This window comes from Channa argus, chromosome 10 (assembly GCF_033026475.1).
Source record: "Channa argus isolate prfri chromosome 10, Channa argus male v1.0, whole genome shotgun sequence".
Lineage (NCBI taxonomy): Eukaryota > Metazoa > Chordata > Actinopteri > Anabantiformes > Channidae > Channa > Channa argus.
The window spans coordinates 13,414,758-13,429,643 of NC_090206.1; the positions used below are offsets into that span (position 1 = coordinate 13,414,758).

Sequence of the window (14,886 nt, forward strand, 5' to 3'; positions counted from 1 at the left end):
AAAGATGTAATCTCAACAATGTACGGTTAGTCTGTTTATATTTTTAAAGTGCGTAGAAGGAAGTGTGTTGCTTTTCATTCACGTAAGTTAGCTTTACCATGATTAGGGAGGTAGCAATTAGCTTATAGTTAGCCTGCTAAGAGTTTGAGGTATACCTTACAGCCAAAACAGAAAATATATCGGGGCGACAGTCGACCTTTTGGAACTGAAAAAAGGGGAACTATCATTATAACAACAAATTACGCTACAGACTGTCAGATCTGCTACACAAGTTACACATGTTTCTTGTGAAATGTTAACTATCTTTGTAGGCTAGCCAGCTAGGCTATCATTAGCTCAGTAAAAGCTAACACTAACGTTACAGGGGTCAAAGTTATTGTAGAATATGCGTAAATAAGGCACAAATGTATTTTGTCAATTTATTAACACGTCGATAGAGTTACTCCTTTGAAGGTATGACTATTCATGTTTGAAGTGTCCCATAAACACAGTTCAACTGTATTTTCATATAGTTTAAGAATAGCAAAACATGCAAAAATTGTAATATTTTAGCCCGTAAGGAAATAAAACGGACCAGACTCGTCCTGTGGATACATGTGCCTTTGTGAGTAGTTGGTGCCTTTATTCAAGATCTAAAAGATGTTAATAGACCGTGAATAACTAACTTTACGAAAAAATACGAATGGAGACAGCCAGTAGATAACTCTCGGTAGAGTTTAGCTACTAAGGTATGAAGAATTCATAACCTAACACTGAATAATTAAGCAAAAGAAGAGTGTAAAGTCTTAACTTACATAGCTAAACACTGAAAACAGATTGTAGAAATTACTTACACAGCACATAATAAGAAATCAATGTTCAGAAAAGTTTTTTTTTTTTTTTTAGCCATTTACTTGATAGTATAAATAGAATATGACCAATTCTACACCCCTGTTTTTCCTTGAACTAAAGAATGGTCACACGCATTAACTCTAAGCTAATATTATACACTTTAGGGACTGAGAACAGTTTATAGAAATTTGAATTTTGTCTGGTTGTGTCTGTGTGTGTTTTATTTTTATTTTTTCGTCCCAGTGTTATTCACTAACCACTCATGGGAGTGGGGATGGCAGAACAGTGGGTGGGGTATTCTGTCCGAATAAAAGTGACAAAAATTGACAATTAATCCAATTGCCCCTCCCTCTCCTCTACCTATCCCCACCCACTTCATGTCTAATGATGCTTCTGTGTGTATGTTTATCAGTGTGTATCTTCTGTGGAAAAGAGTGTGTGTTGCTCACTGTGCCAATGTATGTTTAGCTCTAATACTGGTTTTTCCCCTCACTATCCCCGACCTCCTCCCCTTTTCTTCTTCCCTCACTTTTTGATAATTACACACTCTCAATTTAAATCAAATCTTGTTTATTTATGCATTATTTTGTTTTCTTACACTTCTCCACACTCCACTTGTCCTGTTCCTCAACGACTCCTCTCCTCTTCCATCCATTTGTCCATTCATTGATCCATCCATTCACTCTTCTTTGGTTTCCTCCTCCAACCTTCCTTCATCAATCCCCCTCCTCTTTTCCTTTACTTCCATCTATGGTCTCTCGCTCTTCCCTTTCTCTTCCTCCCTCACCCTGTCCACTTCGTTCTCCTCCTCCCTTCCTCCCTTCCTCTCTCTCTTTCACACAGTGCTCTGTGCCTCGCTCTCTCTGGCTGGGCTGCTCCTCGGTGGCTGAGAGTTTGTGTGCACTCAGGTGCCTGCAGAGCATCCCCTCCACCCGGGCTCACAACCAGGTTCTGCCTCTCTCCTCTTAATTCTGCTGCTCCTCCTCCTCTCCCTTACCTTCCTCCCTCGCCATTTCCTCACCCTTCACTTTTCTTCACTCCACACAATTCCTCATACCACCTCGGTGCAGAAAACAACCTCTCACCCCCTCACCCTCCTACCTTCTCACCTTCCGTTGTCCTTTACGCCCTGTTGGAAGCACACTACTCTCAGGTTCTTCTCTTGTGTGTCCTCAGATTCTTCCTGCTTAAAACAGATTTTCAACTTTACCAACCATAACTGACTTCTTTGTAAAATCCCAGTTCTTGCATCCAAATTGTGCCCCAAACTGCTTTAAATATAACACATTAATTGTGTCTCATAATGAAAACTAGAGAATTGTTAATTGTAGACGGTCTTTGCTTTGATTGGAGGAAGGATGCAAGGCATACTAGAGAATAACCATGCATTGAGGAGTAACGTTTTTTTGCCCTTCTACCTGGAGGTGTGAGGGCCGAGGTGGGGGGTCTTTCTTCAAGCTCTGAGAGGCTAGATGCTTGCTTGCCTGCCTGGCTAAACCTGGTCTGTCTGTTATTTATTTTTTTACCCTTTACTTTTCCTCTGCATGATCATCAACACCAGTGAGCCCGTTCAGGCTTCTTGTCCTGTCTGCTTCGTCTTGGTACTTAACCTTTTGTTTCTTTATTTAAATAGTTTATCAGGCCACCGCTAACAGTTAAAGGCATAACTGTAATCAGGAAATCCTAGAAAAAGTTATATTCTTTCCTTCAAACTTGAGGGGATCTTAGTTTTAAATAATCTGATAATTTAGTAACTCTGATTTAATGATGGCCTCATTGTTGACACTCTGGGGCCTGTGGAGAAACACTAATAACATCTGGGCTTTTCCAATATATAGAGTTTACTTCAGTTTTTCCAGTCTGAGTAGCCATCTTCAATGACTGCGACCTTGGCCAAATCATCACATACAGAAATGCAGAAACATTGACCCTCTTACAGGTAAAGGCCCATGTGTCCCATTTCCCCGAATAAGGTTGGGGACAAATCACAGAGTAGGTATTACTGATGTTACATTTTAGTTATCAACATAGTTATAATCTCACATGGTTGTTCTGCTCTGCAATTAAGCACTGAACGTTATGCTTTAAACAGTCACCGCTAAGAGCTATGTTGGCATGATGAAAATTTTAATTTTACAGTATTAAAACATGAAGACGCCCTAACATCAACAGTTGTGCACATTCCCATTGACAACTGAAACCAGTAGTAGTGGGAAGTATCTTAAGAGGACAGCAGGTCTATAGCTCTGTGTTGGATGTCTGAAGAGGTGAATAGTTGTATATTTCTGCTTCAATGTATATGACTCAGTTAGTATACATACTGTAATAGTCATGCTTTTTACCAAGTGATACACATAAAATTGACTTGATGATGATGATGATGATGATAATACAAACTATTAAGAATTGGAGAAATCCCTGGCTGCCCACTCTGTCACTGTCAAAATGTGATTTGGACCGTAACACTGTTTTAAATACTTAAATTGAGTCAAGTAAGTGGGTTAAATAATTTCTTCACTCATGCTAGAAATGGTTGGGATACATGTACCTCTGAGTTTTTCTGTCCTGTATATGCTGTAAGGCTATTATGTGACTTTAGTTTCATTATAGTCATGGCTGAGCTTCTGCCAGAGACATATCCAAGATGCTTCAGTTTAATTTCCTGTCCAGACTATTTAGCTCACATCACAGACAAGAAAGCAGATAGATTGTTTTTGTTGCAGTGCCCGTTTTTTTTTTTCTTCTTCTCTCCACTCCATATGTGTGTGTGTATGCACGGATGTTTGTGCGTGCACGCCTCAGAAGTCATAAGTTATGGTTACCCTTCCTTGGCTGTTTGTGGCAGTACTGTGTCCAGCGCTATCCACACTGCTGCTGTAGCTCTCACAGTGCCTTTAATAGCGACTCGACGAGAATAAAACAATAACCCACACCTTCTATTTGTGTTTTTTTGTTTTTCCAACAGAACACATCAGGGATGGAGTCACAGAACCTTGTGGACGATCTGTCATCAAAGAAGAACACAGTTCTCAAGGTGTGTGTATGTCTACACCTGCATTTTTTTGTTTGTTTGTTTTGTGTGGGCTTAATTGCTTGTGATATCAATGACTACAGCCTTAAAAAAATAAAAAATAAAATAATGCACAGCCTTTTTAGATTCACAAAGTACTGTGACATAAGATTTTTTTTAAACTTGTATTCTTGTTTTCTCCATGCTTCCTTTTAAGTGAAAACCTCACACTGAATTTGACAAATTAAGTTGAATATTTTTGAAACCTTGTTTCTATTCTGACAGAGTATTATGGGATTCTAATAGTTTAATGAGCTTTAACCCTTAGCAATGGAAATTAATTTTTAACATGGCACCTCACTTATGGAAAAACTAATTAAAATAATTTCAGGTGATAATTGTGCTAATGCCCCTGTGGTAAATCTATTGTGCTTTTCAAGATTTTATGCTATTTTAATATTTTCTTTATAACTTGCTGCAACTGTAACTATACAATGACCCAAATTCAAACCAGTTGTATTTGCCTAACATGTACCTTTTTGTGCGACATTCAAATTTTTTTTTCTCATATAAATAACTGTATGTAGAGTGCCCCTGCTGGCCTAATTTTCTTTAAATGAACATCTGAAAATCTCTTTAGTCTAACAAAAATCACTTTTAAAACTTTCAGTACATCTACATTTGCCTGTAATCTTTACAGGTTAGTAATGGTCCTGTTGTGGGCTCACGTAAGCGTCCATCAGAGGGAAACTATGAAAAAGAGAAGGAACACTGCATCGCTCTGTTTGACCAGTGGTCTGAGGCAGACCAGGTGGAGTTTGTCGAGCGTCTGATCTCCCGTATGTGCCACTACCAGCACGGCCACATCAATTCCTACCTCAAACCCATGCTGCAGAGGGACTTCATCACTGCACTGCCAGGTACAATAAAAAGACATGATCACAACATTTAGTAGCAACAATTCCAAGTATGTGCTCCATCTACAAGAGAAAAATAGAAATGAAAATAATGAGCCCCAGGCACAGAGAAAGATGAAATTGTATTAATTTGGAGCAAACCTGCACTCAGCCCTTTCTTTCCCTCTGTAGCCCAAGGCTTAGATCACATAGCAGAGAACATCCTGTCTTTCCTGGATGCACGCTCACTGTGTGCAGCAGAGCTGGTGTGCAAGGAGTGGCAGAGGGTCATCTCTGAGGGTATGCTATGGAAGAAGCTCATTGAACGTATGGTCCGCACTGACCCACTCTGGAAAGGCCTGTCTGAGAGACACCAGTGGTGAGACATAACACACACAATAGTGGTTAGTCTACTGTTGTAAATAAACATGGCAGGTACTCTGGAAAAAATTAGGCCAATGTTTTAGAAGATATAAGGGAATTATTTGTTTTAGGAGTATGTGAAAGGATAAAGGAAGTAAAGTAAGAGAAGAAAGTAAGATTATACTTGGTTGGTCTAGAGTGTCTGTTGTTGGTGGGGGTAAAATACCAGTGAACACAAAGCAGGTGTCACTTGTCCTTTTTTTCCTCCAGGGAGAAATATTTGTTCAAGAACCGCACGTCAGAAGTCCCACCCAATTCGTACTATCACTCCCTTTATCCCAAGATCATCCAAGACATAGAGGTATGTAACTTATGAACACTTTGGTAGATTCTTAATAACTTTTGGTATTACACTAGTACATACTTTTTACATTATTTTTCTTACATGTTAAAGATTTTATAGAAAAAAATAAAGTGACTTATCTGGACTTTGCCGTTTCTTCCTCTTTCCTCTAGACTATTGAGGCAAACTGGCGATGTGGTAGACACAACTTGCAGAGGATTCAGTGTCGCTCAGAAAATAGTAAAGGGGTTTATTGTCTGCAGTACGACGATGACAAGATCATCAGTGGCCTTAGGGACAATTCCATCAAGGTAAAGAACGTTTAAACCTCAAGGGCTGCTTGAGGTCGGTAACATTAAGATCTAGCCCATTTTTGCTTCTTTCAGAGCTTTCTCAGAGATCGGTACATTCAAGCGGTAATCAGGTTTAATTTCCTTATGTTCTAATATCAAGCCACTTCTTTCATTATCATCCAGATCATGGGTGTTTGAGGGAGCAGTGCATTGACAGCATCTGCAAGCAAAAACTCATTGCCCAAAATTACAGCTGAGAGCACCTGTTTTGTACGACAGTGACACTGCAGGGAGTGAAATTCATCAGCAGCAGTTGATTTTTAGTAAAAAAAATATATTTACTTGAATTTTGACTTCCTTGTTCTTTATTTTCATGGGATTACTGGTTCCTAAAACTTTTAAGATTTTACATATTTTGATAACATTTTCCTGCCACACTATTTAAAATAAATTTAAAAAGAATGTTGTGGCCAAAACTTTAGAACCACCGCTTCTTATTATGCAATCCAGTATGACTCCACTACCCACTTTAACCTCAATAGTAAACACATAGTGGAATTATCATCTTTTCTCACAGTTTTAAGCTTAAAAATAAGAAATTGTAACCTTGTAAAAGTTGAATTCATGGCAGAGCCACCATATTGGATTGCATTAAATTGCACAGGTGGTCATAATGTTATGTCTTTTGGTGTATATCACCACACTCCTACTGACAGTACATGTAAAGTCAGTATATATGTTTAACTTTCAGTGTAATAACACCTTTTACAGTTTGTTGTTTCCTACTAATGAAGCTGTGAAAACATGCTGGATTAGTCCGCACTGTTGGCCCAAACTGACACGTAGAAGTAATTAACACAGATCCCATTTGTGTGTTTAAGCACCAGCAATGGAGGAGGTGAAAAGTCGGCTGTGAGAAACACATATGCTGTGTTTTATATCTGCGGGGGTATTTTTTTTCAAACCTGTGTAGTGTTTTGAATCTTTTCTTCTGGAACCTTATGGATTATCTTGTTGCACATGGCACTGAGCTAAACCATCAGACACTGAGACCAAATACAAGTGAATTATAGGATAAAAGGGCTCAGCTCAAGACCCCATGTGTTTTCCATACGGTGGTTCTAAAGTCTTGCCTATGAAAAAAGAGAGAGATGATGATGAAAAAGAGGGGTATTGGGGGTAGAAGAGCACATCTGTCCACTCATTATTGTAAAATAGGCTGCAGCACACCCAGGAAAGAGCTGAATGGGTCGTGCACACATAAACACGGAGCTTAGAACAGCAGTTAGGAAATGGGGCATGAACGCTGCTTGAGAATGGGCCATTCTTGGCATGACCTAATTATTCACTTTTTTCCCACTTTTTTTTTTTTTTTTTTTTTTTTTTTTTTTTTTAAATTGTGTCCTTCCCTGTCAATATTTCCTTATATCTCCGCCTCACTAATGTTCCTCCTTTTTTACTCCTGTTACCGTCTTTTCTCTATAGATCTGGGATAAACAGTCACTGGAGTGTCTGAAAATACTGACCGGTCACACAGGCTCAGTGTTGTGTCTGCAGTATGATGAGAGGGTCATTGTCACCGGGTCTTCTGACTCAACTGTCAGGTATGACACAGTTTCTGTTACAATTTGACCATGCTGTAATTTGAAGTAGGCTCAAAGCTGTGTAAGCAGTTAAAGTGTTACTCATTGTTATTTAGTGTGTGTTTTGATGTCTTTACTGCAGATTTTATTGTAGTTTTAAATAGAAAGTATCTCTGAGAATTATACATAGAGTGACATATTAAATGGTAAATGGCCGTTTATGTAGCTTTTATATAAAGCACTTTACAATCTCATTCACCCATTTACACACACGCACATGGTGGCCATGCAAGGTGCTCACCTGACCCACCTGACACATAGCCAGGACTGGGGATCGGACCACTGGCCCTATGGTCCGTGGAACACTGCCTTACCAACAGAGCTACAGTCACTGCTATTACATATTAGACTTTCTTTATAAGCAATTTTTATAAACTGTTGGCATGTAAATATGCGTAAACACAAAATCATGTACTCATTTGTAGAAGATTCTTGTCGTGTGTGTGTGTGTGTGTGTGTACATGATCTACGATCAGATCATGTACACACACACACACAAAAAAAAGAATTAAAACAGGCGGAACTAACTTGTGCAATTGACTGTACAAATACATTCATCCATCCAACTTCTGTAACTGCTTATCCCATTTGGATCACAGGGGGGGACAGAAGTCTATCCCATCTGTCATAGGGCAAGAGGTGGGGTACACCCTGGACAGGTTGCCAGTTTATCTCAGGCCCAACACAGAGGGACATACACAGACAAGTATTCACACCCGGAGGAAACCCACGCAAGCATATGGAGAACATGCAAACTCCACACAGAAAGGCCAGGGCCAGCTGGGGTGCAATCCTGCCTGTTCAAATACATTAATATAAAGTACATATCTACTATCAAACAAGTAAAGTGCCGTTGCATTTTTTTTTTTTAATCATTATGAAAAATAACAAAGAAAAGGAATTTTTTTATATCCGTTAAACAATCATGTTCAGTGCACCCATCACATCATATTACAACAAGCTTGTTACATTTAATAATTTAAAATTTAATAATAATTAGCAGATAATTTAAAAAGCAGATGCTTTTATTAATAAATAAATAAAAAGAGAGGATAAGAGAGAAAATTGAGAATTCTGATTTCTAAACCATTCACTGGGCCTCCACCTCAAGTTTACCTGTGGCTCTTAAAGCAAAGTTTGTTAAAATTAGTAGTTACATACAGCTATCTTTTTCTCCAAATACTTGTTCAGTACAATTTCTTTTTCAGGACACTTTTCAATGCTCATGTTTTCTTTTTTTTTTTTTTTAGTCCAGTTTCCCCACCCCCCCAAATTCTAAAGTTGCTGTACTGACTGAGTAGTTCACAATTAGTTCCCACCCAGCCTGACGCTGCTCCTCAAAGTTTGGCAATAAAGCTACTAAATACACAGTATATATCTGATGGAACATAAAATACAAAAGTGTATTATTTCAGAATGAGTGAGATTTACGGTCTTTCCCAAAGATATTTTCTAGCAGATATTTAACTGGCTTGTTTGTGTATGTTGACACTTGCTTGGCTACTGCACACAGAAGTTCAACATTAATTCTCTTATTACTTCACACTTTAGCTGTACTCACTGGGTATTTTCCAAGGAAATTGTGACTTCACTTCCTAAGCAACAGCTTGACAGGCACTGCGTTTGTAAATTTGGTTGTCAGCTTTTCCAGTGTGTTCTTCCATTTGACTCTCGATGGCCAAAGTTGCTGTTGAGTAACATGTTCTTCACAGCTGCTGCTGCCTGTGAGCACACATGTGAACTCTGAGTTACTCTCATTGTAAAACTAATAAACATAATTCTCTCATGTCTTAATTGCTTTACCTTCTCTTTGCTCCCATTACATATTCTTTCCATTCTTGATCTTCAACCTTCTTGTCTTTCATTTTCACATCTCTTCATCTGCCCCATTTGTTTTTCTTTCCTACTCACCCCTTCTTCCTACTTCTCACCCCTTTACCATTTCTTCCTCCTTTGCCATATACCTCTGTCCACTTATTCTGTATCCACATTTCTCTTTCTGTCATATTTCACCTTTTTGTTTTCCTTCTTCTGTCACATTTGCCCTCATCAATCACTAATCTTGTCATTTCCTCCTACTGTTATCTTTTCCCCCATTTCCCTCCATTACCTCTGTAACTCTTCCCTTGCAGAGTTTGGGAGGTAACGACGGGCGAGGTACTAAATACGCTGATCCACCACAACGAGGCAGTTCTTCACCTGCGCTTTGCCAATGGCCTAATGGTCACTTGCTCAAAGGACCGTTCGATTGCAGTCTGGGACATGGCCTCACCTACTGACATCAGCCTACGCCGCGTGCTGGTGGGACACCGGGCAGCTGTTAACGTGGTTGACTTTGACGACAAATACATTGTGTCCGCCTCAGGGGACCGCACCATTAAAGTAAGAAGAGTTGACGTTTTTTAACTTCTGAAGATACTTGTCAAACTTGTTTTGTTGTTTTAATTGTTTTTGGTGGGCAAAATACATCTGAATTAATACGAACCATTGTATTACCACACTTTCTCTGTTGGTCTTGTGCAGGTATGGAGCACCAGCACCTGTGAGTTTGTGCGAACTCTAAATGGTCATAAGCGGGGTATTGCCTGTCTACAGTATAGAGATCGCTTGGTGGTCAGTGGGTCATCTGACAACACAATCCGGTAAGTGGAAGTAGGAACAAGGAACAAGAATACACCATTTTTTAACCACGAATAAACTATATTTCAAAATGAAGTTGTTGATATTAATAATTATTTTAAAGTGTACATCACTTTGTGCTGTGATTGTTTACTTTATTTACCAAATCAACATCGAAAGGGATCTAATCGGCTGAAAACAGATCCTGTCATAAAAACTAAATTGGCAAAAATAATTTTGTTTTAGAGTGTGCTTGCTGGATAATACCTGATTATGTAAATATTGTAGTGCCTGTTTATTGCTGCCTTTGTTTACTACAGAGTTTCTTTCTGCAGGTTATGGGACATAGAGTGTGGGGCTTGTTTGCGAGTGCTGGAAGGTCATGAGGAACTGGTGCGCTGCATTCGCTTTGACAACAAGAGGATTGTCAGTGGTGCATACGATGGGTGAGTATCGTAAACACGCATAGCTTTGTTGACAGTGACTGGAATTGTTATGGCATTCTGTCATCTCGTCTTTCTCTCTGCAGGAAGATCAAGGTGTGGGACCTGCAGGCAGCCCTGGACCCACGAGCCCCAGCCAGCACATTATGTCTGCGCACTCTAGTAGTGAGTACAACAGATTTAGTGTTAGATGTTTCATAAAAACTAATCTAAATCAGATTTTGAAAACTCGTGAAGCTGTTTTTACTTTAACTATATCCCACCCAATGTTTGTGGTGAATTTATTTATTTATTTTTTTTTTTTTCTCGAGTCAAGGATTTTAAACCTACTCTGTTTGATTTTTTTTTTTTTTTCACCTAGCTAACTGTGACTGACTGTTTAATACAAAAGTCCACCATTAAATACTTAAATAATTTTATGTAAAACTAAAATAAGTGCGGTCTAGTGTTTCACAAACTTATTTATTTTATTTTTTTTAAGGAGCACTCTGGCCGTGTGTTCCGTCTCCAGTTTGATGAGTTTCAGATCATCAGCAGTTCTCACGATGACACAATTCTGATCTGGGACTTCCTGAATGTCTCAACCAATGGCCAGTCAGAGGGACGGTCTCCCTCCCGGACCTACACTTATATTTCTAGATAGCAGGTACAAGGCTTAGCTAACAAGATCTGCCTGTGAATTCATTTCTCTGTGATACGTAGGAGGTTTTTCATGTGCACAGAACAGATAATCAGGACCTGTGTGTGATTGGAGGCTTTTTTTTTCTTTTTCTCAGGTGACACCATCCAACACACCCTTCTTTGGAGGAGCCCAGGGCTGATTGGCTGATGGTTGCGTCCATCAAGTAAAGGAGCCCATCTCTTCCCCTTTCTCCTTGTCATCCCTCTGTCCACCTCCCAACCTGTCCCCACCACCTACCTGCCCATTCTAACAGACTCTTAAGCTTGTGCCCATTGCCTGACAGTACCGTGACATGCACACACAGACATGCACGTACACATAGGTCAACACTGATCACAATACCCTACTACAAAACCAGTGCAACCCTTCCAAGAAGTTCACCTTCTGCTTCTAATTTATGTTTCATAAAATACACTAATTACAGTATTAACTTAGTCCTTATATAAGTCACAAGCTCCCTTTTGTCCCCTTGATTCAAACTTAAAGCAGCTTCTGCTTCTCAGTTTTCAGCCCCTGCCAAAGCCCACAAATATGGAATTGCTTATAGATGAATATTTATATATATTACAGACATACACACAGTGGCACAGTTGGACAGAGGATGACCAGAGCTGTAATGTAGGAGACAGAGACTCTTTACGCTGCTCTTGGAAAGGAGGGAAGAATGGGAGCTGGAGGGAGTGAATGAGGGAGAAATGCGTCAGGGTTGACTTCCCTGCTCCCTCTCAGTCCCTCTTACTCCTCCCTGTCTCTCTCTCCACACCCCCTTCGCTCCCTCCCCTGCAACCCCCCTCCCCTGGAGATGCACACTCGCTTGGAATATGGGGGCACACACACTCGAGTTTGTGGGAGTGTGTGTTTGTGTACGTGGACTTGTGAAATGGCAGAACAGAGAAGAAGCGTCAGACAGACATGCATGTGAGGTTGCCTTGGATACAGCATCCTGTTACACCTCAGCTTTTTTTTTTTTTTAACTCTTACTTTCTTACTGTTTTTTTTTTTTTTTTTTTATTACTGTTATTTTCTAATTTCATTTGAGTATTTTGGTTCTTAGTACAAAAAAATCATACTAAGTGTAGTCCTTTTCTCTCTCTCTGTCTTTTTTCCTCATTCTTTCTTCTAACTTTGACCCTTTTTCAACTGTCCCTTTCGCTCCATCATTCTCTCCCCATCATCTACGTGCTTGCTTTGGTTATGAGAGAAGCTGGAACTCAAGAGCTCAAACTTAGCTGTAAACGGAGTTGTCTTGTCAAAATTGTGTTGTATATTAAAAATGATTTTTTAAAGAAGAAAATGACCTTATTGTGAATAAAGTACTTGACAGTGGTGGAATGTTGAGCCAACTGTAACATGAATGAGTGTCTAATTGTATGTCGGTGTGTATGCGTGGGTGAATTTGTGTGTTGCAGCTTCTCTATTTAACGTGAGAGACAAGACCCATAAAGCCAGTTCATTTTCTATTTCACAAAACACTAGAGATCAAAGAGTTGTGGTTAAATTGATCATTTTTGATTCAACTCAAAGCTTTTTTGGATATAACATCTTTATGATCTTACCATTTGTGTGGTGTTTCCTCTGTTTAACAACTCAGCTAAACAAATTCTATGCGCTAAGGAAGACATGATTAAAGGTGCTAAAAATCACTGGAGCATAGACCTCAGATAAAGTTGTCTTGTCTGTTTCCCAGCTCAAGGAAGAATATTTACAGTCCACTTAAAAGTGAGTGTATTTACATGTGTGAAAGTATTCTGGTTTGATCTTGTTCAGGATAAGATGTATACAATGGACCATGATAAATGTGATTTACATCCTTATGTACATAACTGATAGCATAGATTTGATCATGTTAATTTCTCACTGTTACAGCTTACAGATCTTGTACACAAACTGTTTATAAACATAGGGCTTAACCTGCAAAGGAATCATGGTTTGTATTTACTGTATTAAAGAGATCATTCTCAGAACTGGGACATAACCAGCATAATCCAAAATAACCACCATTCTTGTGCACATGTAAACAAACTCACCTCAGAACTAATGGAATGTGAAGCCATAAGGGTTAGAACACTGCTTCAGGATTTAATATTTATTGCAAAGACCTGCTGTAGGGGATTGGTAGGTGACAAGTGGATGAAAATATCTGAAAACCAGCTACCAACAGGGATGGCAGTGCTTAGGTAGGTACTTTTTAAAAAATAATTTTGCTATTCGGTCATTCTTTAAGAAGTAGTAATCTTAGTAAGTTTTTCAAGATTTGATGCCTGCATGCATACCATTGTTGCAAAAATGTAAACTTTATGTAAGGTAAATGTGAGTGAGCAAAAATGAACCAGTGTTTGCTTTAACACCTGACTTGGTTGATTCGAGTTGGCTTTGAGTTATTTTACTTTTTACCATGACTGTAAAACCAAAGAGACACTTGTTCATTTGTACTGATATTAACAGTGTTTCAATCCCAATACTTTCTTCAGGGCAAATTATCATAATAAAATGAAGTCTACAAGTGATTGATAGTGTGCAGAATTAATTCTATTGGGAAGTTAACTATAAGCCCATTTGCACCCACTTAGACAACTTTCATCTGTAAAAATGTTGTGTTGCACCTTCCCTGTCAGTAGTTTGTATCTCATGCACCTTATATTTTACAAATTTGACTTGTATAAACTGTTGTATGATGAAACAGTCAGAGGATGGCCACCAGGTGGCAGTATAAACTCAACTATCCTGTACAGTGTAAGCTGTTTATAGGACTTGAGCTCTGACTCCCAAGTTTGCCTTGTGAAGAACCTGTTACAGAAGAGCACATTCTTACTCTTCTCCACTACCAGGAAAAATAAATGTGTGTTTGAAATGCATAAAGTGGTGCAGCAAAGTTTTGGTGAGTTATCTGGTTATTGTAAAGTGTGTGTTCTCTACTGGAGAAGGAGGGGCGTTGGTCTTCTCAGGTGGTTGCTTTCTACATTTCTGGGTTTAGTTTGGTGTAGTATAATGTTTCAAATTCTGGAAATAAGTTATGTGGGATAGATTTGTGCTTGGTGGAGCACCATTAGTATATGATGTGTGTATGTGCTGGAAATGGGTGTGTGTGCTTCCTCCGAGTCTGTGGGATTTTGGCCCATAATTCCTGCAGCTCTCAGGTCACAGCTTCGTTCTCACGCACATATTTGGCATTCCTTCCTCGACATGATTACCATACACCTTCCACTTTGGGTTTGGCTATGCGGAATATTTCCATCATTCCCGAGTGGAACTGGAGCAATCTTCCAGAAATGAACAATTCACCCCACCAGCACCCACTCTTTTCTATCCCACCCCCACACCCTGTTTTCCTCCCACCCTACTGTCTCCTCCTTATACACCCCCCCCCCACCCCCCACCCACCAGCACTCATTCCTGCTGCCTTGCAGTAGGAATCCTCTGCTACAACCCATTTTCCTCCTGAGTCAGCTGTTTGTGTCTGCCGGCATGATTGGGTCATTTGGCAGCGACATCTCTTCAGTGACCCCCTACTAGGATAGGGAAGGAAGGGGATGTATGTAGGGGGTGGGGAGTGGGGTGGCGAGTGGGTTGGGGGTAGGAGCTGGATAGATGAGGGGAAAAGCTATAAAACTCTTTATCACTACTCCCCGTTTCCCTTGCACTGTTCTCTCCAAAGTTTTATAATGTGGAAATGACAGTTGATATTTGACAAATGTTTGCGCTCAACAGTGCTTTTGGCCTTTTCAAAGGGTTCCTGTGGGAGGATAGTCCATCTTACATTTAC

The 14,886-nt window shown here is 39.6% G+C and overlaps 1 protein-coding gene across 3 annotated transcripts in view; it reads left to right on the plus strand.

Moving 5' to 3' along the window:
• The window catches only part of fbxw11a (F-box and WD repeat domain containing 11a), a 13,154-nt gene extending 705 nt beyond the window's left edge, over positions 1–12,449 (plus strand). The window contains exons 2-14 of one of the 3 annotated variants that reach the window (XM_067519385.1): positions 1,675–1,779; positions 3,797–3,865; positions 4,542–4,761; positions 4,930–5,116; positions 5,371–5,461; positions 5,617–5,754; positions 7,222–7,340; positions 9,512–9,761; positions 9,903–10,021; positions 10,334–10,444; positions 10,528–10,606; positions 10,923–11,087; positions 11,218–12,449. In XM_067519385.1, the coding sequence (XP_067375486.1) occupies positions 1,675–1,779; positions 3,797–3,865; positions 4,542–4,761; positions 4,930–5,116; positions 5,371–5,461; positions 5,617–5,754; positions 7,222–7,340; positions 9,512–9,761; positions 9,903–10,021; positions 10,334–10,444; positions 10,528–10,606; positions 10,923–11,084 (1,650 nt within the window). In that variant the 3' untranslated portion in view covers positions 11,085–11,087; positions 11,218–12,449. Of the gene's footprint in view, positions 1–1,674; positions 1,780–3,074; positions 3,099–3,796; positions 3,866–4,541; positions 4,762–4,929; positions 5,117–5,370; positions 5,462–5,616; positions 5,755–7,221; positions 7,341–9,511; positions 9,762–9,902; positions 10,022–10,333; positions 10,445–10,527; positions 10,607–10,922; positions 11,088–11,217 lie in introns of those variants that run through there. The other 2 variants (XM_067519387.1, XM_067519386.1) reach the window with 2 other exon arrangements.
• The last annotated feature ends 2,437 nt before the right edge of the window (positions 12,450–14,886 follow it).